The sequence below is a fragment of the Bemisia tabaci genome, chromosome 8 (assembly GCF_918797505.1).
Source record: "Bemisia tabaci chromosome 8, PGI_BMITA_v3".
Taxonomy (NCBI): domain Eukaryota; kingdom Metazoa; phylum Arthropoda; class Insecta; order Hemiptera; family Aleyrodidae; genus Bemisia; species Bemisia tabaci.
The window spans coordinates 27,163,346-27,190,039 of record NC_092800.1 but is presented as its reverse complement, the minus strand read 5'-3'; the positions used below and the strand labels follow the sequence as shown (position 1 = coordinate 27,190,039).

Sequence of the window (26,694 nt, the reverse complement as noted above, 5' to 3'; positions counted from 1 at the left end):
TCGTTGAAACTTTCAAGGAAGTGGGATTAACCCTCCCTTAAATTGCATTAAAAGACGTTTCAGATCCTGGTTTTTAATGTGTTAACGCTCGGCATTTATTGGCTTACTTTCGGATCCGCGGTAGAGCCGTTGGCAGGAAGGTTTCCTTGTCTTGAGAGCGAAACAAGTATTCTATTACAAAGTGCGAACATGGTTGGGAAAAGTTTTCGTTTCGATGGGAAAAGTTTGATCCTTTTGCATCTTCTTCACTTTGGGTTCATGTAAGAATCGCGCTTATGATAATGGTGTTTGCCTTGTTTTTTTCGTCGTTGGTGGAAATCAGGTGCACGTACCCAAGAAGCAGTGATCGCGTTAAATAGAGATTTTATCGGTTGGTTATCGCGATTTTGTCGGTGGCAATATATCGATATATTATCGCGTACAAAATTGCGATGTTGGCGATTAAATTACTACACTTTGCAATTTTTGGCTCGATAAAATCGAGATCTAATCGCCATTTATCGCGAATTTTATTTCGAAAATATCGCGATATATTGTCGCGCGATAAAAGCAAAAGTTTATCGCACGATAAGATCGAGTATCATTGCTCAGATGTTTTGGCTGACGCCTGGAAATTTTATTACCGATAAAATCGCAATATATAGCGATTTTTCCGTTTAGAAATGCTACTTGGGTATCTCGGTTTATCTCAAGTAGCATACTGCAACGAAAATTATGAAATTAAACAATTTGATTGCAATGAAAATGTAATTTTTTTTATCATTGAATTGCAATATTTTTACATCATTTGGTCGATTTATGCCGATTTTGAACAATCAACAAAATGAACCTCATGTGTTAGACAAATAGGCAATATGCAATGCAATGAAAAATTGCAACTTATTTCAATTTTACTGCAATAAAGAGGTGTGTGAAAAAACGGCCAAAAATGCCTCAAGTCATTTTCGAATTTTGATCACATGGGGTGATACAGTAGCTTCTGAGACGCCAAAAACCGGTCGCCGTTTTGCTTAGAAGCGCCGGGTTGCGACGTTGCCGAAGTGGAAACCTTTAAAAATTCATATCTCCGCTGCATCTCAACCGATTTCAATGAACTTTTTTTTAAAATGTTCTTCTTAAATAGAGCTTTCTAGTGATGTATAGTTTCTTGGGGTTTACTTGGCTTTAAGTGGCACTTACGTGGTTTTAGCAGTTTTTGATAGACACAAAAATTTAGTTTTTATTTTACCACGATCGTGGAATCGACGGAATCTAAACAAAAACCAGTTTAAATGAAAGTTCAGATTCTCACCTTTCTAACGAGCACAAGATCATCCCGGGGAAACGTTTAGTTCCCGAGATATGACCGCTCAAAGTTGGTCACATGCGCTTTTGCGCAATGTGAATGCGTGTTATCACTAAGTCATTCGCGAACTAGGGGTCCCTTACGTTCAATTTACGTTGAAATAATTACACAGAGCAGTAAGGTGTACAACACGAGCCGTATTTTCACCTTCGGCTGCCGATGTGCGACGTTGCCATTTTTTGAAGTGAAAACTCTTAAAGATGCATAACTCCGCTGCATTTCAACTGATTTCAATGAACATTTTTTTAAAATGTTCCTCTTAAATAGAGCTATCTAATGGCATTTAGGTTTCTGGATTTTATTTACCTTAGGGAGGCACTTAGGTCGTTTATATGGTTCTTTGCAGAGATTTTTCATACAAAATATAGTGTCACTATTTTTTTTTTCTTTTTTTTCAGGAGGGGGTCTGTATTTCCCCCGATTTTTTTTAACATTCAAACTAGATCGGAAGATCACCGTCGCTTAAAGTATAATGTAAAAATCTTGGTAAATTAGCAACACCACCTTCTCCTGTACAATGAGAGCGTCGCTTTCAATATTTGTACACGTAAGAATGGTGATTAAAAGAATCCCTTTTTTTAAAAGTTCTTTCTTTTAAATTTTGCCATTTTAAACCCTCCCACAATCCGCCGAGAAAAAAAAAATATAAATAGCAACACTATTTCTTTTATGGAAAATTTCTGCAAAGAACCATATAAACGACCTAAGTGCCTCCCTAAGGTAAATAAAATCCAGGAACCTAAATGCCACTAGACAGCTCTATTTAAGAGGAACATTTTAAAAAAATGTTCATTGAAATCAGTTGAAATGCAGCGGAGTTATGCATCTTTAAGAGTTTTCACTTCAAAAAATGGCAACGTCGCACATCGGCAGCCGAAGGTGAAAATACGGCTCGTGTTGTACACCTTACTGCTCTGTGTAATTATTTCAACGTAAATTGAACGTAAGGGACCCCTAGTTCGCGAATGACTTAGTGATTAACACGCATTCACATTGCGCAAAAGCGCATGTGACCAACTTTGAGCGGTCATATCTCGGGAACTAAACGTTTCCCCGGGATGATCTTGTGCTCGTTAGAAAGGTGAGAATCTGAACTTTCATTTAGACTGGTTTTTGTTTAGATTCCGTCGATTCCACGATCGTGGTAAAATAAAAACTAAATTTTTGTGTCCTATCAAAAACTGCTAAATCCACGTAAGTGCCACTTAAAGCCAAGTAAACCCCAAAAAACTATACATCACTAGAAAGCTCTATTTAAGAAGAACATTTTAAAAAAAAGTTCATTGAAATCGGTTGAGATGCGGCGGAGATATGAATTTTTAAAGGTTTCCACTTTAAAAAATGACAACGTCGCAACCCGGCGCTTCTAAGCAAAACGGCGACCGGTTTTGGGTGTCTCGGAAGCTACTGTATCACCCCAAGTGATCAAAATTCGAAAATGCCTTGAGGCATTTTTGGCCGTTTTTTCACACACCTCTTTCAATAAGTGGGACCCCTTCAAATAGGAGCTAGGCAACACACAACACTCAGTGGAATTGCAATAGTTTTACTATGCATTGCAACTTATTGCAATCTGTGCTACTTGAGAGAACGTCTCGACTATCTTCCTTTGTGATTTTTATGTCGTAAAACAGAGCATTTTAATTTGTAGAATTGTGCATGTTTTTTTAATGAAATCACAGATTCAACTTTTGGTGATATCAAGTAATACCGAGGACCAGTATTTTAATGCGTAAACGCAGTATACCGGTCATCAGTTGAACTTGAACCGACCCGAACTCCATGTTTATATTATTTTTTATTACTTTACGAACTTTGAGACTCGCTCCGAGGTGACCCATTTTATCAACACAACGCAAGCTTGACCGGTGCCGTGCGTGCCACGCACACAACTCTTTAATTAGTCAACTCAAGGGTGGTTAAAAAGTTGTTGTTTCGTGGGATACGCGTGGAAAAACAAACTTTTAAGAGAAAAATTGAGCAATTTATAAGATTTGCCAAATCCTAGAGAAGATTCTGAATCGGATATTCAAGACCTTGAAATCAATTTTAAAGTGTGAAAGATTTTCACATTTTAAAACGAGTTTTTTTTTCTCTGGATCGTGCAATTTTTTTCGTAAAAATGTGCAACTTTTGTTCTTTTCTTTTTTCGTTCTATGTAAAAAAAAAAAAAAAAAAAAAAAAAAAACAGAGCAAGGTGAACTCTAATTTGTGTGAATTCATTAAGATAAACAAGCTTTGAGAAAGAGTACGTTCTTTGAAACGGAGAAAACGTATCATGAAATCAAACGATTCCGTTCTCTACTGAAAATATTTGATCACGACCAGAGACGGATCTAGCAATGCGGCAACACTGAATTTCCTCAACTTGAAGCTATGCTAAATAATCGATTCTCGTTTTTGCCCTCAGTCGAATATTCCATAGGTTTAAATGGAGAAAAAGCAGTGTTGCCAATCTGCTGGATCCACCAATGATCACGGCGAGTGAGTTTTTGTTATCAAAACTAAATTTACTCGACGCAATATGTCCATTCTTGTATGCAACAAATATTTTACTCTGTGCAATTAGAATTGGCTATAGGTAATGGGTTTTAGTAAGAATCGATCGGAGTTTGCATTGTGCGTAATCAGTGTTCCTTTGCTAACCGCGTTACATCTTCCAAATTTTAAATTAAAATCGAGGGACTTCCACGGAATATTTTCAGAGTAGTCATTACTACCAATGTTTCCACAAAAAAGTTGTTAGGAATCACAAAACTGCTATTCGGTCAATTATAGTTAGCGGGTATGCGTGCATGGTGTCGCGTTGCAATGAGGCGAGACCACAGACTTCCAACGTGCCTTCATTTTTGTCGACATGCAACACGCGCATCTCTCGGGCTAGTTTAGTTGCATCATAGCCTCATTCACAACATTAAGTCACCGCGTTCGTTCCCTGGAGCACCTCGATTCTTGTCAATTTGAGGACTGATTTTTAACTCTTTGCCCATCCCCCTCCCTCACCCTGTTTGCAATTTTTCCGTTCATTAGAATATCACTGTGCGGCGTGAAAGCTGCTGTGACTCTGGTTATGATCTCAGAAAAGGTACACTGCGACATGGAAACGCTACCCGCTGAGATTTCAGATGAGTTCTGCCTGCGTAAATGTCCAGTTCTGAAAATAGACATTCATGGGGCGAGACAGCGTTTCTCAATTGCTCATTTTGAAACTGCAACTTAGGGCTTGAATTGTCATGTCCCATTCATTCATTTGTTTTGGTCTCTCTCTCTCCCCCCTCCCCTCTCCCCCCATCCCTCCTCTCCCTTCCCCTCCCTCTCCCTCCTCTCCCTCCCTCCCTCTCTCTCTCATTTATCGTAAACCCGCCGCGATAAACTTTGGCAAATCCATCCCTGGTCGCGTATAGCCGAGCCTTGCTCTGAAGAGACGCTCTAGGTTATGTGGTAAGTATAGGTTATTATGGTAAACATTCAAAGAGAGCGGGCTCGTTTAGAATTTATTAGCTAATGACAGCCTAAAGAAAAAAAGTTATTGGTCAAATTAGCAAAGATGTTCGCTTGCATGAAAAGTCCTTCATATTTAAAAACGAAGACAAAACAAGAAGATATCCGTACGCGTAGGAGTTAACTGTGAAAATCATAGTGTTGTCGCCGGAGAATAATCGAAAAGTTTAGGCTACGTAGCACTATATGGTGATAGTTATGGTTATGGTTATGGTTATCCCCCACTCCCTTGCGCATTGCTATAACTTAGGTGAATTTTTAATAATTTTCCAGTTAGTCTTCATAAACCACACTGGAAAAAAAAACACATTGGATCTAGAGTCCAGACTCTTGAAAACATCGACAAGAAAAAGTACTCTTGATTCAATCGGATTCTTGCTTGAATCAAGAACGAAATCCGCTTAATTTAAGAGGCTTGGTTCTTGATTCAGCAAATCCGATGAATGAGGTATTTTTTCTTGCCGATGTTTTCAAGAGTCTGGACTCTAGATCCAATGTGTTTTTTTTCCAGTGCACGAGGGTTTTTTTTTTAAGCATGTCCAGTTTTGGTTTTTAAAATGAGTTCATTCCTTATTCATGATATAATTCTCACCGGACAGTATGACACCGTCTCTCCGTATACCACAATATGAGGACAAATTGATATAATTTTGTAACCTTACCCCAGTCGCCAGACATTATCCGCGCGACAACAATTAGACCGGGAATAAATCAAAGTGAAAGCATCCCTACGACATCACAATGTTGCAACGTCTATCCATCGAGGATTTGCCGATTTTTGCATGCGATGAGCGCTGTGGAAGAATAGCGCAAGTTGCATATTCGTTACGCTCAACCAACGTCGTTCTTCCACCTATCTCTTCGCGTCTCGTTTTAGCTGAATGTCAAGAGTTGATTTTTGAGGTCAAAGCGGCAACGTTGCATGTTGCATCCCCCGGATGGCTCGCTCAGAGCCGCAATTACCAGCTCAGCTCCGATTAAACGGGAGAATGAAAAATAAAACGTGGGAAAAATTAAACAAACAGAAATGGGGTGCGATATGGTCAATTTTAAGGGATGCGCTTTTCGTGGGTATGCCAGACTGAACTTAAAACAGACCTCGTTTTCGTTTTTAATGTTGAAATTTTGTAATTCATCCGACCATCTTGCAGCGCTGGGGTAACTTTGATGTGGTTGTTTTAGCTGCTCATCACACTACATCCGACCGGGTGATTTTTATTCTTTTTTCCCTCGGCTATCAGTAATACGGCTCGTTTTCCGTGCACGGGTCTAGAAAATGACGTTATTCCTGCATTTTAACCCGGAAATTGAGGAGAGTGAAGATCAGAAAAATGAAGAAAACGAAAGAAAGATGGACGTTACACTAAATTAAATGAGTAAAATCTAATTAAATAAATCTTATTGGAATCAGTCTAACTACACCAGATTTTGCTTAATTTTCTCTAGTGTTTTATTTTTCGACAAGAAATCAAACAACCCAAGAAGTTATGTGAGTATGCACTCCATAATTGAGGGTGAATTCACCGAAAGTCTAAAGGCGTTACAAAGTTTAGTTCTCCGTTAAAATAATAAAGTATTGAAGAAAATTAGTCCGTGAAATAAAAGATTTGGAACAAATATGATGGCACTCACTTGCATGAAAATTGTTTTAAGACAATTTTTATACAAGTGAGTGTTAGGTATAATATTTTTTTCAAATCATTTACTATGTGACAAAAATTTCCCGCCTGCCAAAATGAATGAATATGAAATTCAAGTTCGACAGACCATAAACTGGAACCTTTGAAAGAAAACAATCATACCAGCATGTTATGAAATATACAATTAGAGAATTTCTCCTCAAGTTTTGTACATTTCCTTCGCCAAGATTTATGTCGAGAGTGCATCGAGGTGACTATAAAGCGTTCGACATTTCGCATTCTTCAGAGCAGAAAAGAGACTTATAATTCTCACCTAAAATATCGCAGAACCGAGTGTGGGTCGATTCCTTCTCGCAGAATTCGATTTAAAATTAGTGTTTTGAAGCAGGCTCCGGCCATGACTTCGAAATGTTTCAAAGTCAGACATCATAATTAGAAACCTATCTAGTACTGGAAATCGCGAATTTACCATCCATTTTTGTACTTTTAAGTCGATTCGAATTTTGTGCGGGAAGAACACTTGACAGAAGTTTCAAACGAGGATGAGAAAAGTTTTAGCAGAATTCTTTCTTGTTTCAGGTAATAGTTTCAGAACAGGTTGTGGTATATTTTGTGCTTTCTGTAGCGAGAGGAAGTTTATAATACGACGATGTGCGCGAACTTATTTTGGGCGGAGTGAGGAAACAAAAGTTCGGCTCAATATTTTCGGACGAACTATATCCAGCGCTCCTTTTTCTCCCAGATTTACTCCCTCAGTGTTTAACCTCTATTATTAAGAGGTGCTTAAAAAGTTGACCAAAGTTGATAAGTTAAAGAGGGATAAAAACGCTAACCATGTGTTCAGCAACTTTACGAGGGTTTGCGTTTAATCCAATGTCTTTTTACTTGACTCTTCCATATACCTAAACGAACACAGATTTGCCGAGAAATATGAAGCAGACTCCAACAAAAACATACAGGTCTCAAAAGAACTGCGTTTGTTTTTTTTATCAGAAAAAATGGAGTACTGTCAGCTTTAACACATAGGCAATCGACTGTCAGTTATAATTCCATCCAAACTATTGAATTTAATTTCATTCGCGAGTGTTTTTATTATTTATTTTTTTTTCTTTCATTTTCCAATTTGCGCATCTGTGTTCAATGAGCTTAACTTGATAGCCCTGAATACAATCAACAACGTTCCAGTAGTTAGATAATGCTTAGACTCTATTTTTTATAAGGAACATCCGTCTTAAAATCTGGTTCATTCATGAAAGCACGTATCTGAATAGACGGATTAAATGTTATACATGCTGTTTCTGAAAGAAGCCTTGAAAAGTTGCTTTTTCTCGCCAAATGTACACCATATGATTCTTCTATTTTCTGATATTTCGAGCGGTGGTTATGGCCTGGTTACACGCTCAAATTTCGGTCAAATTCCGATGAAAATGATGACCAAGATGGCGGTCGATAGTTATGTAGATTGATGAGTAAAATTAATTAAAACAGCGTGTTGATTGAAATAAGCATGAAATAAGCACGGTTGTGTGGAAATCAGATGAAGGATGAGCCCCACAGCTCCATCATCTACCATCAAATGTTTGCAGGCCGCAGAAATTTGATGGTAAGTGGTGCGCACCAGTCACCATTTGATCGGAAATTGATGGAAATTTGAGCGTGTAACCAGCACTTCAGCTTAGAAAATCGGTGATGATGAAAATCTTTTTCCTAAAAATCTTTAAAATTTTTTACTGATCAAATGCAAGATCTATGCTGATGCAATATTATATCTTCCTTTGAGAATGATGGAGATTACAGATATCTTAGTTTTTTAATTTGATTTTTGGGCCTAATGACATACCGTATCACTGATTACTAGATGAGACTGCTCTTCTCAAGAAAATCGAAGATAAAAAAACCCACGAAACCTGTAGTGCAAATATTTTAAGTGAAAAAATGGTAAAATAGTGCTAAATTGGCACCATCTTGTGTGGAGATCAAAACCAAAAATTTTAAAAATCAGTCGAAAAGGGAACTCCATGGGAAGTTATTAACAAAAAGCCAATCTAATATTTCACCCTCGGCTGTGTGCATCACCTGAGTTTGGTCTCACGAGTTTTTTAAGCACAACGACGTCTCGGCGAGAAGAGAAATGAGAAAAAAAAATCGGGAAACAAAAACCGGAAACCTCACAATCCATTTACTCGCGCTCTTCGCAACGTGCCGCTAACGGAATTTCGAGGTTTTGACGTGCTCTCAGGCCTTTTCGAATTGGTCGATCCAACCGATCATGCCCATCATATGATGAACCCTAGCGAGCAAGCACCATTATGGACCTCGAGGTTCACCGGAGCTCGGGGATGTTAGGTTTTAATGTCGAGTGTTTCGTCTACCCTGTGAAATCCGGGCGCTTTTGATCGAGAATCCATTTGACCCAGTCGTATCGAATATCCGAAAGAGCAACCCATTCAACGGCCACCTCAATGCCGCATTGTGGGTTCTCCTTGAGCTCTCATGGGTTTCGATTCCATCCGTACTGCCGTGCTAAGAAAAAACGCCGTATGAACATTCGAGAGTTGCCAAATTTCCTTTGATAAAATGTTAATTTTTGAGGAAAGCTATGAACATTTTTCCTTGAAATTTTCAGAAACTTTAGGCAAAATTGCGAACAAAATTATATGAAAAATTGGAAGAAAAATATTCACAAATTTTCTTGAGAATTCGAGATTTACCAGAGGAAATTTGGCAACGCCTGAAGGTTCATACGGCGTTCTACCTTAGTACGGCAGAGTAGCTTTCATGGAAGGTGACAAGAGGGGTGCGAAGAAGAGAAGGGCGCGAGGAAGGGGGGTGGAATTGGCCACGTGGGTGAGCGTTAAAATCCCTTACAATTCCCTCCCTTCGAAATTCATTTATCCACTCTGGCGTCGACCTATTTCAGTTCATTACTGGATACGGCTCGGAGTGGGGTTGCCGGGAAAATTGTGACACTTACAAGAACTTTAGATTTGTTTCCGAAAGATTGCATTTTCAGAATCCTCGACGCATGGAGGGAAACCCCCGCATAGGGGCGGTCTTAATGATCAAAGTTTGAGAAATACCGGAAATATTTCGTAGATTCGTCATTGGCTCGGTCCGGACGGTCGGGCTTATACAGATGACAAAAAAATGTGAAACTATATATCTCCACTCTGGAAATTTTGAAAAATCCGATCAATATCCGCGCTTTTGAATTTTCTCCACTGATTTGGCGGTTGCTGGTGGGCTATAATTTTGTCAGGTTCATACAAATTTATCTTTGAAATTTACAAGTTAATTAACCTTTTTCAACCGCCACACGATGGATCGAGTCAATAGGAGAGGTCGGACAAAATCTGGAAACTTTGAAAGCTTATATTTTCGAAAACATGAAACAAGGAACTTTGAGAGTGGTGCCATTGGTTTTTCTGTGAGAAGTTCCTTCAGAAACACCCTTTGAAATTGAATTTGTGACGAAATAAACTGAAAAATTTGAAATTTTAGCCTAAAATTTCATGTCCGATCTCTTCTACTGGTTCGTTCCACGGTGCGCTAGTGCTCTTAGATTAAGGCAAGTAGTTTTCGGTAACGGTAACTACCGAAGATATCAGTAATTTTACTTGGTTACAACCAGTAGCGTGGCGTGCTTTGCGATATATCGATTAATCTGCCATTTAAACCGATGGAAAATAATCGATAAACAGGGTGTTCGTAACGAACACCTTAATAATCGATTCTTTACTATAGCTTCAAATGGGGAAATATCGATAATCGATTGTTCACGCCACGCCACTGCTTACAACTTGTCTGAACTTATGCAAGAATATCGGGCGATTTAAACATAGTTTATTCCATATTCAATTGAATAATTACATTTTTACTCACATCTGAATTCTTTTAACAGTACGTTTTACCTATTTCAACAACGAGTGCTCTTAGATTAAGCAAATTTTTAAGTTAAGTAGATTCCGGCAACGGCAACACGCCTTTAATTTTTTAAGTAGACGTATGTTATTCATGCGAAAAGGAATGATACTGCACACAAATCCTATGAACATAGTTTTTTCCACCATAACTACGTCCAAATGTCCCATCGATTACGTCAAACACGCTCCCTTATAGTTTGCACTGGAAAAAAAAACACATCGGATCTAGAGTCCAGGCTCTTAAAAACACCGACGAGAAATAGTACTCTAGATTCAATCAGAATCTAGCTTAAATCAAGAACCAAGCCACTTAATTTAAGCGAATTTCGTTTTGATTTAAGCAAAAATCCGATTGAATCAAGAGTATTTTTTCTTGTCAATGTTTTCAATCTCTGGACTCTAGACCCAATGTGTGTGTTTTTTTTTTTTTTTTTTTTTTTTTTTTTTTTTTTTTTTTTTTTTTTTTCCCAGTGTGCGCATAATTGGATGTGACATCTAAGGAGCATTTATCAGGATATGCCCGCTCCTGCTACTGCGGCGGATCGTACTCCCTTGTAGTCTGCCGTACTAGCGAAGAGAGCAGTAAGTGCATGCTGGGATGAACCTCGGAGCACATAAAAGCATGTGCTAATCGTGGCTCATACCTACAGATATGCACTTACTGCTCTCTTCGCCATCACGGCAGTGTTGACGTCAAGCGCCAAGGGGTTCATGCGTCGCACAGTGGATCGAGTCAATTAGAGAGATCGGACATGACATTTTTTCCTAAAACTGCAAATTTTGTTGTTTATTTCGTTCCAATTTGAAGGGTGTCAGAAGGGGGGGGGGTTTGAAGGGGTCAGAAGGGTGTAAGTACAGAGAAACACGAGGAAACCAATGGAACCACTTTTAGGACCTCAAAGTTTTGTATAAACGGAGTTGAAAGCTTTTAAAGTTTCCAAATATTGTCCGACCTCTCCCATTCACTCGATCCATTGTGCACGGAGAAAAAAACCTCGTGCGTGGGACCCGAAGTTTAGTTCGTATGGATCTCTGAAGTTTTCGGATTGAGCATCTGAACACTTAAGGTCTAGCTGCCGAAGTTCAGGTCTGACATCTGAAACTTCAGTTCTTCAGTTCTGTGAGAACCGAAGTTTTTCGGATGTGAAAACCGAAGGACTTCAGATGTAAGAACTGAAGTTTCAGATGTCAGACCTGAACTTCGGCAGCTAGACCTTAAGTGTTCAGATGCTCAATCTGAAAGCTTCGGATATCCATATGACCTAAACTTCAGGTCCCACTCAGGAGGTTTTTTTCTCCGTGTGCGTCGCACATGTATATTTATTTAAATTCCCTCCTCTTGCAGGGGAATAAGGTTCGCGCATCCCGTATCAAAGCTCAGTTTCTCCATTTTACGCACGACTTGATTCCAACCCAGATAATGAAGGAATTCTCGACTCCGAATGTCTCCAAATAGGCGCTGATTAGGTTTGACGGTGTGATTATTCAAGTCACCGAGGACCGCTTGGAAATTCAAAAGGGCACAAGCCTACTGCCTTGGTCGATTCCTCATGCAATTCAAATTCAAAGGCGTGATATTATGGTAAGTATACAGGGAAATGTACACACATGTGATCTCACTTATTTTCACCTTTACGGAGCAAAGTTTCCCGTCGGAAAAAGGGATTTTCAACAAATATGTCGCGACTGGAATATCACGTTGATAAAATAGAGAATTTCCTAATGCCACGCGGTGCTGATATTTTAAAGAGGCTGTTGTGTTAAAAATAATTCCGACTGACTCATCGAGCATTCTTATTATCTCCATATTTAATAGGAATACTTTTCTTATTGTTGGAACTGTGTTCATCTGAGGAATTTTAGGGGAGCATTTTCGATTGGTGCATTCTAGAGGCTAGGCTTCTTTTAGGGGGGGAGGGTTGTACCTGCCGTTAGTATAGACTTCATGTATCGCAAAATTTTAAGCAGCCGGCCAGGTTGGCCCAGTGGTCAGCGCGTCTGACTCTTGCTCAATAGGTCCCGGGTGCGAATCCTGGCGGTGGCGTCTAATTTTCACGGAATTGACGAATAGATCTGCTGAAACAGATTCTCCGCGGCCCAAATCCCTGAAAATTGGAAAAGCCTGGAGCATGGAGATCCTTCGATGACTACGGACGGACACTGAACATTTTCTAAAGTTGGCTGAAGGTGCTTGACAAGAAGCCATTAAACCAGCAGAAAAAAAAAAAAATTATAACATCCTTTTGCATTTTGCGTATCTGTGTTTGCATGTATAAAATACTAGTATTACCATTAGAGTCGCATGGATAGTGCATTCATCAGTAAGTACATCAGTCACATGAATATATAGATGAAAGTCGCTCTCTCAGGTAAATATTTGACAGATTTAGTTCGATAGGGAGGAGGAAGGGCGTTGATAATTTTAATTTATTTATTTTTCCACGAAAAGATGCTAACGCAGTTTTTTATTCGAACGTTTTCCCCTGATGAATCGACGTTTTCCCACATAGATTCAAACGTAACAAAATGACGTCGTGCAGAGTGAGAACACAGGAACGAACCCGAAAAATCAACAAACGAGGAGTTTCGTTCGAGAGTAGAGAAAAATTCGGGGCACGCCGGAAGGTAAACAATAAATTATCCCCTTGTTCATGCTAAATATAATAAGTACCGTGAAACGCGCTCGCGTTTCCCCACGCAGTGTGTTTAACAATTTATACGTGATGATTTAGGGCCGTTTCCACAGGATCCGTTTTACGATTGTACATATATACCGAAGGGTCTTGCCATGAAAAAAGAAGGCTGTAAGTTCAGTGTGGGTAGAGCCTTATAAAATGACCATACAATGGAAATGTTGCATGTGTGAGGAATTTGCGATTTGACAATAAATTCTTACGTAAAAATTCGCGAGAAACACGATAATGCCACTGGTTTTCTCTGCAATCATCTCCCAAGCTCAAAAAAAGCTCTCAAGTTGAGGCTAAAATGGAGGGGATATCCCACGCTATCCCGCGAGTCCACCTCTACATCAAGACAAACTCTCCATGCAAAGATAGGGAGCAAATACATTAGCAGTGATGCCGTGTTTTCAGTTTTAGAGTCCCCGAATAAAGTGGCAGGCCTGTCAATGTATGTGCTCCCTTTCTTTGCATGGAGAGTTTGTCTTGATGTGGAGGTGGACTCTCAGGATAGCGTGGGATATCCCCTACATTTTGGCCTCATTTTGAGAGCTTTTTGTGAGCTTGGAAGTTGATTTCAGAGAAAACCAGTGGCACCATCGTGTTTCTTGTAAACTTTTACATAAGAATCAATAGTCAAATCGCAAATCCCTCACACATGCAACATCTCCATTCGTTCTTAGGAGAGAAAGAGACAATTTCATTCTCACTTTTCTCTTGTAAGTGCACATTCTGACTGCAATAGAGAAATTGCGTGCCAATTTTTTATTGCCTTACCTAAAAGTGCTTAAAGAGCTGATTTCACAGTATTTCTTACAATTTCTTTCTGATATGGGAAATAGTATGAAAATATATTTAAAAATGAGAAAATGCACCGCCTAGTGACGTCATCTGGCGACAATTCCTATTAAAACACATGTATTTCAGCAGATTAGATAATTTTGCCATATGGACTGTGCATTTTGCAAAAAGGGACCGCAATCATTCCATGTTGCTAAGATTGTGCATCAGTTTTTACCTAGCAAATAGAAACTGATCATCGAAACAGGTTGTATCTATACTCTCAATAATGTATAAATTTAAGACGAAAATTACCTTCGTTTTAATTTCCTTCATGATTTCTGTAATTTTATTGCAAAGAATTTAAGTTGCACAATCTTAGCAACATTGGAATGTTCTTGGTTCCTTTTTGCAAAATGCAATCCATGTTTTCTCCAATAATTTTTCAATTCATGACCCAAGAGTATCCTCGTGTTCAGTTTACTCAGTAGTTTCCACTTCAACACGAAAGTCATCATATTTTAGACACCTGCAAATTCTCTATTAAGAAATTATTTTTGATCAGAATGCGTCCAATATTGAAATAATTACGTTATTACGTGCATGATTTCGAAAAGATCGATTTGCCCTACTGTGATGACCCTATTAATTCATTGCAGAATTCTTTTTGTGACACGTTCGAGTAAGAGCGGCCTGATGCCTTGGCCTATGCATTTGCATAACAAATGTCTTAGCTGCGGAAATGTATACTTTGTTCCAATAGAAATCCGCTCAGTGCATAGAGTTTATTATTGCCTAGTGATCATTCTCAAGAGTTACAGGGAAAAGCTTGAAATGAAAACTACTTCACGCGTAAATATGATTTTTGCTAGATTCCTTTAATTGTGCGGTCATACGTGTACTTCTATGGGAAACTTTGTAACTACATCGCACGGCATGGAGGATTTGAATGGTCAAAGATATTGCGTGCTTATATAAGGTAATAAAATCTTGCAATTATAATTCGAGAGCAGCCAGTTTCATTTGTAACAAGCATAATTGGATAAAGTATTGTAACTTTCAAAAGACAACTTTTCCAGAGTTTAAGATGCATTTTTGCCCATGTTTTTTTAACCTTTGCACCTTTGTTTTTTTAACCTCATGTGCGGTGCGTAGGGAAACCAAGACACACACTTTGGGTGTAACTACTCTGCAACATTTAATTGTAATGCAGGAACACCAACTTGTTTTGATTGATCCTCATTTTAGCAGTCCTTGAAAAATATGTTTTAAACGTTTGACGCCAAAATGTAGTTAGTTTTCTTTTTCTTTTTTTAAAAAGAAAGAAAGAGGAGACTACCCCCCCCCCTTATTGATTTGAATCTCAAATTACTGTTTTATTGTTAAAAAAAGTGTTGTCAGGCGCGATACCACTATTCGAGCTCCCGGGAGCTCGATGTGCCTATTCCATTAATTGAAGGCGTTTTTTTTTTGCCGTCACTTCGCTTCGTTTCACGCTAAATTCTTTTGAACTGTCGCGTCGGGGTAACGAGCAGATCAGTAGTGTGGCGTGCTTTGCGATTTATCGATTGTTATTCCATTTAAACCTATGGAAATGGATCGATTATTAGGGTGTTCGCAGCGAACACCTTAATAATCGATTCTTAACCATAGGTTTAAATATCAGAGCAATAGATACATCGCAATTCACGCCACGCCACTGGCAGATTCTCATTTTATTCTGTTCCTTCTGTAAAGATCTTTTCTCATACGATGTCCCGACTGCCGTGCGATGAAGAGAGACTTCGTATAAGCATTCGAATGTCGCCAAATTTCCTCTCAAAAATCAAAATCTGATTCTCCGCATCAAGGCGAAAGGAATGACGCATGGTAATTAGTTTTATCACAAAACTGCAAAAAAAAAACCCTATTTCTTATCTATCTGAAACAGCGTGTATTATACACCCCACCACTCAAACTTTGAAAAATCATAACTCCGAAACAAATCGTTTCCCCAAGATTATCTTGTGCTCATTTTAACCGTCAGAGAGATGACTATATGCTTGGAGAGTTGTTCGTTCATCTGCACACAATACTCGCAGTTTTAAACTAAAAAATCTGATTTTTTTACGCATGAAAAATTTTTGATAGGCCATAAATCTGTCAAAAATTGACCGAAATACTATCAATTATACAGTGAAATACAGTTCTCTTGACCATCATTAATTTTAAAAAAGGTTAAGCTCGATACCTTGAGCCGCTCAAAAGTTATGGTCAAAAAACTGTTTTTTCAAATTACCCTCGCCCCCTCCCCGAGGGGACCAGATAAAAAATTTGACCACGTTTGGGCGTCTCAGGCCCTGCCCTTAAATATACGAAAAGATGGGAAGACTTCATCCTGGGCCCAGTTCCAATGGCAAATGAAATGATCTTCTTCGGTTCAACATTTATACTTATTCCAGTGCAGAAGAATCTATTATGAGCATATACCTGTGGAAACGACATTAATGATTTTAATTTTTAATTTTTTCCGATTACAATAATTCCATTCGTTCCGGACGGTAAAATCGCAGCATTCGAACTTATGTCATCATTTTCTCATAATCTATGTTATTCAACTGACAAAACATTCTTTTTCGACATTCCTAACTGAAACATTTGCTACTATTTTATTCGATTTTTTATTGTTTCAGACTGTATTCCGAGTACACCATCTTTAAAGAAACGCAGAGATGCTCGATTCCTCTTCTCTCTCGATCTTTCAAGATGTTCTCTCCGAGCAGGCCGACATTCAACTCAACGGAACGCGTCCGTGGGACCCCAAAATACTCCACCCTGATTGTTATGAGCGATGTATCAGAGATGGTTCTTTGGGATTCGGTGAGAGTTACATGGACGGCTGGTGGGAATGCGAGCAACTCGATGGCTTCTGTTATAGAGTCTTAAAGGCTCGCCTGGATGAATTTCAACCACACAGCATCCATGACGTCATCAAAATGATCTACGATCGGTTTTTCAATCCCCGAGCGAAAACAGTAATCAAACATCTACCTATTCGGATGAACGACATTATCAACGTTTTGTCTGTTAGGTTTTTCAATCTCCAAACGAAATCTCTGGCGTGGAAAGTGAACGAATTGCACTACAATCTCGGGAACGATCTCTTCGTTCGGATGTTGGGTCCGCACATGCAGTACTCGTGCGGCTATTGGCGGAACGCGACGACTTTCGAGGAATCGGAGGAGAATAAAGTTCGCCTGATCTGCGAGAAGCTTCACCTGGAGCCAGGGATGCGTGTCCTGGACATCGGTTGCGGTTTCGGGGGGTTGGCCGCGTACATGGCTCGGAACTATGACGTCAGCGTGACAGGGATCACCCTCTCCAAGGAGCAGGCGAGGTTCGCCCGGGAGCACTGCAAGGGCCTCGACGTGACCATCCTCCTGAGGGACTACCGGGATCTGGAGGGACAGTTCGACCGTGTCGTCTCCGTCGAGATGATCGAGCACGTGGGCCCGAAGAACTACGCGAACTTTTTCGACGTGGTCGACCGCTGCCTCGGCCCTGACGGGATCTTCGTCCTGCACGTGATCTCGTCGAACAGAACCGTCGAGAAACATGACGACTGGTTCGACAAGTATCTCTTCCCCAACGGGTGCTTTCCGTCCCTCAAGCAGCTTGCCGAGGCCAGCGAGCCCTTCTTCGTCGTGGAGGATCTGCACAACATCGGCGCCGATTTCGACAAGACCATGATGGCGTGGTGCGAGCGTTTCGTCGACGCTTGGCCGGAGATCTCGCAAAGCTACGATGAGCGTTTCAAGCGGATGTTCATATACTATCTCAATTGTGCCGCTGGTGGGTTCCGCGCTCGAAGAGTTCAAGTTTGGCATGTTGTCTTCAGCCGCGGGAGAGAGGGTGGATTGTGCGTTCCTCGCTGAGCAGGGATACGCAAGAGGAGCGAAGTTAGGTGTGCCTTAAAAACATCAGTTCTGCCGTACTAAGGAAAAACGTCTTCGGGCGTTGCTAAATTTCTCTCGGCAAATCACTAAATTTCAGGAAAATGTGTAAATATTTTTCCTCTAATTTCTCAGATAATCTAGTTGTAATTTGATCTGAAGTGTCTGAAAATTTCAAGGAAAAATATTCATGACTTTTCTCAAAAATGTTGGCAACTCTCGACTGCACGACTGGCACTCTCGACTGGCGCCTACACGACTGCAGTGATGCTGCACGCATTGCGCGTGCAGCACTGTGCGACTGCAGTGATACTTCACGCATTGCTCGTACGCACAGTGCTATACGCGCAATGCGTGCAGCATCACTGCAGTCTCGTAGGCGCCAATACGCGTTCCGCGCTGGCCACACTGTGTTCGGCTCTAATACTGCCGTGCTGAGGAATAACGCAGTATGAACATTCGAGAGTTGTCAAATTTCCTTTGATAAAATGTTCATTTTTGAGAAAAGTCATGAATATTTTTCTCGGCGTTCATGAGGCGTTCTTCCTTAGCAAGACAGAGTTGTCATGCCTTTATCGAAAATTCTTGGAGAAATGTTTAGATCGAATATAATACGAGGGTCATCCCGAAAGTCTTCGCGGTCTGCACTCATTTCAAAATTATTAAAGATTGGGAAAATCTGATTAGACGTGCACATGGGGCATTCTCTGAGCTTTAATTTAAGCCCAGCGGGGCGATTATTGAAATGATATCGACTGTATGTCGCCGCATTGTCGAGTCGATGTTATTTCAAAAGTCGCCCCGCAGGTTTGTTTAAAATCGGATAAACGAGACGCTTAGAAGGTCATCTCTCCCGCACCGAACGCGTTCGGTGCGGAAGAAATTATCTCATGAGCGTTCATTCGATTTTTAAAAACTTGGGCTTATATTAAAGCTGAAAATATGCCTCATGTGCACACCTTATCGGATTAACTCTGGCATTAATAATTTTGAAATTAAAGTAAAACACGCAAGACTTTTGGGATTACCCTCGTAGGTACTCGTATTTTAATGTATGATTGATAAGCAAAACAACACAAAGTAAATTTTCATATTTTGTCATAGTTTCAGTGAATATAATAGTCCAATTTCCAAGATTATTCATTTTTACCGGTTGCGGCTAATCTTTTATCGAGTACCTTGTCTTTAAATATTTAAAATATGATCCAGGAGGCGACTTTTCAAAGGCGCAAATCATTCTCCGAAGGTTTAGTCGCGTAGGCGGCCGGCGCGGCGCGCCGGGCGAGGGGGACCAGCGCGACACGCGCATAGGGAACGGGGATACTTCACGCATTGCGCAATGCGTGAAGTATCCCTGTTAGCGTTATAGGCGCCAACGCGCATGTCGCGCAGGCATGGCAGCACGCCTGCGTAGCAGCCAGGAGCATTCCCTTTTGATAGAAATATAAAGTAAGTCCACAATTACATCCAATCCCTCTTTAGATTTAGCAGACAATTTCTAACTATACCCAGTCATTCTCCCGACAGAAAGGAAAACTTTAGCTACAGTTCAACAACAAATATAGAATCTTGGAGGAGTCAAAAACGTTTTGCAGGCGGGTGAGGGCGTTCTGCCCCCCACGCCAGCAGATAGAATAATTTCCTCCGAATATTGTTCTGGAGTATTCCGTCGAATCACGAGGACGCGATTCGATGGTCCCTAGTGCCGTGACGTGTTTTGCGATACATCGATCGATCTGCCATTTAAACCTATGGATAAGTATCGGTAAACAGGGTGTTCGCAGCGAACACCTTAATAATCGATTATTTACGACAGCTTCAAATGGGGAAATATCGATAGATCAAAAAGCACGCCACGCTACTGATGGTCATAGTTCCAAGAGACCTCAATGCCGAAAATAAATCGAAGATCAAGTCAGTAAAGTTATGATAGAGAGACAGGGATAGAGACTGTTGAACAAACTCGAAAAGGAGAAAGAAAAATAATGCAAGACTGCAGGTGCTGCATTCATTAACGAGGTTGCCATGACTTGACACCATAAAAAGCTCTAGAAACCGTGGTCGCTAGTCTATTAACAAGGATGATTACAGGATGTTCCATACTCTATAATAATTATAGTCAAATTTTCATTGCAGAGGAAAGATTGAATAATTCGTCGCTCCTCTGGCGTGAGGACGTATATCAATTTCCAAGTTTTAACCACCCCCGTGATTAAATTAGCTTTCCACTACACTGGGAAAAAAAAACACATTGGATCTAGAGTTCAGACTCTTGAAAACATTGACAAGAAAAAATATTCTTAATTCAATCGGATTTTTGCTTGAATCAAAACGAAATCCGTTTAAATTCAGAGGCTTGGTTCTTGATTTAAGCTAGATTCTGATTGAATCAAGAGTACTTTTTCTTGTCGATGTTTTTCAAGAGTCTTTTTATATATATATATATATATATATATAATTTATTAGTGAATATACAAATCGTAACAAATTTTAACAGAAATTGGCACGAAGGCCTATACGTACAGTCTAATTATGAAAAGAGTATAAAAACATAAGTAAAGATGGTACAAAGTTATTAAAAGAAGAATATATGTAAAGTGATAAATTAAATAAAGCTATAATAATACATTAAGTTTTTAAGAGTCTGGACTCTAGATCCAATGTGTTTTTTTCCAGTGTATCGTAAAATGTACATTTGAAAAGTGTCGGACATATTTTCTAACAATTTAATTGTTAAATCAGCAATCCATTTTCTTCCGCGCTTTCCTTTCATGCCACCCTGAAACAAGGTCATCAAACTGCCCGTAGAGGGACAGGAGGGGTAGTTGAGGATACTGCGTGCGACCCAGTTCCGCGACCGATGGGCGCATCAAAGGCCAACCAACGTCTCTGCTGAGAATTTATGGAAGTTAAATTAAAAGCATATTTTATGTGTGACTGGGGGTTCTTGATCGATAAATGAAATATCGGCGGGGGCTGATGCCTGACTCGGCGAGCATGTAACGTGTAACATGTAACACATTCCCCGAAGGTTGGACGTTGAAGCCTGAAGGGCGACGCGATCAGTGGCGAATGATCGATTCTCGATATTTCCTCATTCGAAGCTATAGTAAAGAATCGATTATGAAGGGACACCCTGTAAATCGATCCTTCCCCATAGGTTTAAATTGCAAATCCATCGATATATCGCAAAGCACGCCGCCCTACTGGACGCGATGCGGTGCCGGAGCGGCAAATGGAGACAAATTCAAATCAATCAAGCCCTGAGCCGGTGATAAATGACCCGAGTAAAAGTTCCTCAACGCGCATTCGTCGTCGCCGGCGCAATCTTTCGCTCTTTAAAAATCACCCCCGGCCTTCGGTCTCACGTCTCTCCTTGCGCTCCGTCTTTTTCACCCCCCTCCCTTCGCTCCCCCCCCGCTCGTTCTCTAAATCGAGCGAGGTACCTTCAGCTTGTATCAAGTGTCAACGATGCTTTTAAGCTTTGATGCAACCGTGGGTGCCCCCCAGATACGCGTGTTGCATACTCGGAAAATTGCCTGTTCTTACCGTATTAAGGTGGTTCGACGGTTGCCATTTTTTGTGTCAGAGCGACGTGCGATATATCGCATCAATTCGATCCATAATTTCAGCTACTTATAATTTTTTTCGAATTTAGAGATCACACCTCTGTTGTCACGAGACCAAAGAATTCATGTACCAAATTTTACGAAGAAATTCAACATAATAAAGGCAGGGTTTTTTTCAGAGGAAAAATATAGCATTCGATACTGATATGGAAACTGCACTCGAATTCAATATTTTTCCTCTGAAAAAACCGTGCCTTTATTGCGTTGAATTTCTTTGTCAAATTTGGTGCATGAATTCTTTAGTCTCATGACAACAGAAATGCAATCTCAAAATTCGAAAAAAAATTATAGGTAGCTGAAATTATGGAACGAATTGATGCGGTATATATCGCACGTCGCTCTGACACAAAAAATGGCAACCGTCGAATCACCTTATTTACTACCCCTGCAGCAAATCGAGCTGCAGCTTGTACCAAGTGCAGGAAAGGAGCTCTATTTGTCTCCCTTGTTAAATGAAGACAAATCCATAGTGCGCTCACAACTAGTCTGACATTCTAGCTCTCATATTGATATGCAAGCTCTCTCGCACATCCTCCTTACCCTCCCTCCCGGAGTGATTCAAAAACATCGGCCACTATCAACTTTCCGGACAGTCCTTGCAGAGAATTTGGAGTTTCCTTCGGCGCATTTAAATGAAACTCGAGGACTTGTTAAGAAAATAAATGAATTTACGATGTCTCTGTATGTTTGCGAGTTCTCTTGCTTAGAAATGATAACTAACTGAGCCGTTATCGCTCATTTTCCAGTTTTAAATTCATTATCGTCGTAAAAATGTACAACGCAAATTTCAAGCATGACGTTGATCTTACGGCGCGGCAAAGTGGGGGATACGCTCAGTGTGAGAAGCAGGTGTTAAAAATCCGCCTGACACGAACAGCTTTAATCCCTGGGAGACTTAAAAGGTTACGACGCAGTGCCTTTCATAAACTTGACTTGACGTTACATTCGGAACCAGCATAATGGATTTAAATCGCCCTCAAGAAGTGCTTAGCGTGCGCTTCTTCAGAATTGTCATCCGCAAAAAAAACCTTTTACGTCTGAATTTACAATGTAAGTTTTTAAGTTATTCATTCATGCATCATTTGACGGTGCGTCGCACCGTTAAAAATATGATTTTGACATCAAGTAATTGAAATCGATCTTAATTACTTTAATGGTTGATATTTATATTCCCAATTTTTTGACAGATTCAGCGGCATTGAAAAATGTGAGGGGGAAAATATAACGGATTTGAAGGATCTTTCGGTGATTTTTTACACGAAAGATAACCGCTCTGTTCCTAAAGTAAATTTTGATTCTTCGAATGCAACGTTCCCTTTCACTTTTTTCTCAAAACAGGATAACAATGAAGAAATTGAAATTACAGACGTGGCAGACTTTAGATAAATTCATGGTAGTAGCAAAGGGGGAGGGGCAAAGCCCTCCTAGAATTGAAAATAATACCATTCGCCTCCTTTTCTGAAATTCTGGGTGGAGGGGGAAAACATGAAACTCTTGAATCCGGCGATTCGATATGGTATTTTGAGCTGAAAACGCACAAAACAGCGTGATTTTTGTGCGGAAACGAATAGGCAGTTTTCGTCACGAAAGTCTCATAATATGTCCAGAGTTAAAATTTCAAAAATTTTCCACGTTATGAAAAAATTTATTGAATTCATCAATTCAAAAGTACCTTTAGTTGAAAATGCACAAAAAGGGCGTAATTTTTGTGCAGGAAAGAATAGAAAATGTGGGCCACAAAAGCCTTAAAATTCGACTAATTAGATTAAAATTGTAAGACACTGCCAGGGGAGGCCCCTCAGACTCCGTCTTTCCTGGTAAAAAGGAAGGTCAGGTCTTTTAGCAAAACAACGTATCTACGCCTATAAATAAACTTTTTGGTAAAAATAACTCACGTTAGAAAAAAGAGACTCCGCATGTAGTCGTGACTATCGTCAGCCAAGTTCAGAACACAGATCCCGACACCGTTCAGTTGATCTTTGAAATATCGCTGTTGAAAAAAAATTAAAAGATTAGTTACACAATAGGGTGAAAAAATTTACAAATAATCAGAGCTTGAAGTAACGGTCTGAAGAAAACATTTTTCACATCTTTTCTCATAGCAAAAAAAGGTGAAAGCATTTCGTCCTTCTGACTGTGAACAAGAAATCACGTTTTAAGTGCAAATCTAGTTATTAATGTCACCATCAGCATTGCTACGATAAAGCATAGAAACATGAAAAGCTATGCTGCCGTGCTAAGAAAGAACGCTGTAAGAACATGCGAGAGTTGTCAAATTTCCTTTGATAACATGTTTATTTTGGAGAAAATTTGTGAATATTTTTCCTTGAAATTTTCAGGAACTTTAGAACAAAATACAAACGAAATTCTCTGAAAAATTGATCGAAAATACTCAGCAGTTTACCAGGGAATTTGTGTTTTATCAAAGAAAATTTGGCAACGCCTGGAGGCTCATACGGCGTTTTTCCAAGGCACAGCAATATGCGCTAAGCCACTATAAATCGTCTTCTACAGACGAATAAGCGTAATTCCAGTCCAAGCTTGCAAAAATTGACTCATATAGTTTAATTTTTTTTCGAGAACATCACTGTGGAATTTTTGTGTAAATTTTACGAATTCTTGGATGTAGTTAGAAACACTTTTAGTTTTCTCGTTATAATCAAATCTACGAGTAGAAATTATGAACAGAGACGTGAAGTTAAGTTCTTCCGTGTTGGAAACGACGAAATATCTCAACATCGGTCCATCAGAGTTGGCCAGAGGCATCAATAATTTTAATATTTCCTCTCTGTGTGATGCGACGAACGTTTGAGGGCACCAGAGAAAATTCGACCACCGGGAAAATGCCTTGGACGGGACGGGACGTTCATTTTTCACGGCTAATGGACCGGAATCAAAGGGCATCGGAGGTCATCGAAGGTCCCTCAACGTCCGGCTCCGAGAGAGCAACTGGGAATCGCGCAAATTATGAAAACTCGGTTATCTCCTCGCATCTGGAAATTGCTGCCTGCGTTGTCATGCCTCAAGGTATATTTACAAACCGATGGTAAAACTCCCAAACAACCGCTTTTCCAACAAATTCATGTCGGATTTGTCTTCTTGTTTTTTTTCATAAACTTACTAATCCAAAAAAAAAAATAGAAAAAAAATTATTAAAAATCAATTATTCAAAAACTGAAATAATATTACAACTCATTGAATTTAGAATTTAAAATTCAGAGTAAATCTTTGATAAAAATTCATGTAACAAACTAATTAAGCTTTTAAATTTTCCTTTAATTAATTAGCTGTATAGTTAAGATTAAAATTTTAGTTTTCTGTATTTTTATATCTTCTTTAATTAAAAATAAATTATTACATTTATTTATGGTTATAATTAAAGTTCACCACAAATCGTGGTCATGCGCAAGTGCCGCAACGCTCAATACATTTGCGCTGCTAATCAGGCAATCTTGATCTCCGTTCATCGACCAAGGACGCTCGAGGCGGAAGCGGAAGAGGGGGTCGGAAAATGTCCCCAGCCGGAAAAAGGGATACCCGGCGGAAGAATGGTGCGCGTATTGGGTAAATATGTTTTTCCTGTCTGATGCATTAAAAATATTAAAAACGAGGTCGGAATCCGTTCCCGCTTACGTTCATCATCAAACGCAGTCAGCCGGAATTTTATTAATTTTATTATTCTACCGTCCGACTTGAGTGACATTGCTCAAACTTCCCCGAACCACTGACGTCAGTAATTAAGTTTAATTAAAATGTGTCGGCAAGAACCTTTTTTCCACCTACATTCAGCTCATCTTCTCCTTCACACCTTTCCTTTACTTCAGACTCTTTTATTCGATTATGTGGATTACATTTTGCAATAAGGAACCACTATCTTTGGCTCTCCCATAAAAGCACAAATCTGCGCAAGGAAACCAATGGTATGTATGTTGTTCCTAAAATGGGCCAGAAATAGTGGCTCCTTATTGCTGAATGTCATCCATGTATAGCATTGCGTCCAAGATATTAGACTCCATGCTCACCCCTGATACACTTGCCTGCTTAACTCGTCCAAGATCTTGGACTCCATGCTCATCGCCAAACTTTTCACTTCTTCGCTTGATTGATTATGGAGTCCAATATCGTGGAAAGTTTTAATGTCCATCCATTCTTCATCATAATAGAAAATGGTGTATTTGTCTTATACAATCTAACTTGAACTAACCTAACCTAACCTAACCTAACCTAACCTAACCTAACCTGACCTAACCTAACCTAAACCTAACCAATGAACAATTTGCTGCGAGAGCACATTTGTTTCGTATTTATTTTACAAAAATTGTCAAGATAAATATTTGAACTCTATGATCGTCTATTATCAGAGAATATCTGCATCCTACAGTTTTGGACGCTATGCTCACTTTGATTTTCCGAAAAAAAATATTCCTCATTAAAGTAAGCCTGGAGTCCAAGATCTTGGACGTGATGAGCAGCCGGACATTCTATCGGTGAGCAGGCAATATCATGGACGCAATGCTGCATTACCTTTTATTCGTTCTTTCCCCAATAAACCAAGTAAGGAACGCGGGGGAAAAAAAACTTAGCACTGAGCCCTAATACTGTAGGTATAATAGCGCCAACTACAGGCAGTGGTGTTGGACCCTACAGCCTATAGGGCTGGACCTTCAAGCTGTGGGGCTGGACCTTAAAGCTGTAGAGCTCTGCACTACTGCCTATTGGAGTTTTTTTGCCCAAGGTACTAGGTCTCAGTGCTAAGTTATTTTTTTCCGTGGACACAACAGGTTTAAAACGAATCCTCTTCGGACACATTCACGCAAAGGAATTGGGAATTCCATTTTCAAGGACTTAAGCCACTATTTTCTGCAGCTCCAAATTTCAGTTCCCTGGTAAAAATTGGCGATAAGAGCTGCGTTTCAAAATGCGGAATATTCTTATAGCCGACTGAAGAAGGCTACAGAAAATCATATAGCTGGCTGTAGAATGCGGAGAAAATCACACGGCCGGGCTATACGAAGCGATAAAAAATTATGCAGCCGGGCTATAGTTCTTATCGCCGGGGTTTACACTTTATCGCCTGGTTGTTGCTTTTTCGCCATCGATTATAAAAGGCTATAAGAAATTGTGTGGAAATTCGTATGCTTTGGAAATCATTAAGTTAAATACGGAACCACCTTAATATTTACAAAACACACATTATATTTTCCTTTAATACATATTTTTTCTATCAATTAAAATGAGAATAATCCATACAGGATGTGCAAAAATT

The 26,694-nt window shown here is 39.7% G+C and overlaps 2 protein-coding genes across 2 annotated transcripts in view; one reads left to right on the top strand and one right to left on the bottom strand.

Annotated features, from left to right (window-relative positions):
* LOC109033969 (prolactin-releasing peptide receptor) overlaps positions 1 to 26,694 on the bottom strand; it is a 186,903-nt gene that overhangs the window by 131,488 nt on the left and 28,721 nt on the right. The window contains exon 3 of the mRNA XM_072303774.1: positions 23,324 to 23,418. Within this exon, the coding sequence (XP_072159875.1) occupies positions 23,324 to 23,418 (95 nt within the window). The remainder of the gene's footprint in view (positions 1 to 23,323; positions 23,419 to 26,694) is intronic.
* Positions 14,666 to 18,938, top strand: LOC109039113 (cyclopropane-fatty-acyl-phospholipid synthase). Its single transcript, XM_019054466.2, has 2 exons — positions 14,666 to 14,846; positions 16,540 to 18,938. Exon 2 carries the CDS (start codon positions 16,579 to 16,581, stop codon positions 17,779 to 17,781), a length of 1,203 nt encoding a protein of 400 aa, XP_018910011.2. The 5' UTR covers positions 14,666 to 14,846; positions 16,540 to 16,578; the 3' UTR covers positions 17,782 to 18,938.

Coding starts and splice junctions, on each gene's coding strand:
- LOC109039113 (XM_019054466.2), top strand. CDS start 16,579: ATGCTCGATTCCTCTTCTCTCTCGATCTTTCAAGATGTTCTCTCCGAG.